The 835-nt window shown below is 51.7% G+C and overlaps 1 protein-coding gene across 1 annotated transcript in view; it reads left to right on the forward strand.

The window, feature by feature from the left end:
• Positions 1 to 456: 456 nt before the first annotated feature.
• LOC122546455 (filamin-A-like) overlaps positions 457 to 835 on the forward strand; it is a gene marked incomplete at both ends in the record, with an annotated part of 2,997 nt that continues 2,618 nt past the window's right edge. Inside the window, one exon of the mRNA XM_043685162.1 lies at positions 457 to 702. Coding sequence (XP_043541097.1) covers positions 457 to 702 — 246 coding nt within the window. The remainder of the gene's footprint in view (positions 703 to 835) is intronic.

Raw genomic sequence — 835 nt, forward strand, 5'->3', positions numbered from 1 at the left:
CTGATTCCAGGGAGGGAGGTTCTGTGGTATGGGGAGAGGGTTAAGAGGTTGGGTCCGTGCTCGTAGGAGTTTCGAAGGTTTGAGAAGTGACCTGATTGAAACAGACAAGATTCTTAGAGGGACTTGACAGGGGAGATGTGGAGATCGGACTGTATCTTTTCCTGCTTCTCTCCAAACACTCAGGGGTATCCAGTTCTCACATGCTCTCTGTTTTCCATTGGCCGGCCAATCTTCGGTGTTCCCGCCAGTGTAGTAGCCCCCACACATTGTGTCGTTTAGTTTTCTGTGAGTGGCCTTTGTTTCTGCCACCTTTACACTACCTTCTCCTGTACTCCCTGGAGTAAGCTGAGGGTAGGTGGTTATAACTGTGGGTGTGTTTGTCTCCTGTACTCCCTGGAGTAAGCTGAGGGTAGGTGGTTATAACTGTGGGTGTTTTTGTTGTTTCTGTCCTTGCAGACAGTAAAGCAATTGTGGATGGGAACCTGAAGCTGATCCTGGGTTTGATATGGACCCTCATTCTGCATTACTCTATCTCCATGCCGATGTGGGATGAAGAGGACGATGAGGCCAAGAAGCAGACCCCGAAGCAGAGGCTGCTGGGATGGATCCAGAACAAATTACCCGAAATCCCGATCACCAACTTCAGCAAAGACTGGCAAAGTGGGAAAGCCCTAGGTGCTCTGGTGGATAGCTGTGCCCCTGGTAAGGATACTCTCCGAAATCCTACCCCCCAACCTCACCCTCCCCTAATCTCCTATCCTGCCCCGATTGTTTCCCCTCCCCCACAATCTCACGCCCTCCCACCATCTCTCCAGCATCTCTCCCCCCCACCTCC

Source organism: Chiloscyllium plagiosum, unplaced genomic scaffold, assembly GCF_004010195.1.
Source record: "Chiloscyllium plagiosum isolate BGI_BamShark_2017 unplaced genomic scaffold, ASM401019v2 scaf_22102, whole genome shotgun sequence".
NCBI classification, from domain to species: Eukaryota; Metazoa; Chordata; class Chondrichthyes; order Orectolobiformes; family Hemiscylliidae; genus Chiloscyllium; species Chiloscyllium plagiosum.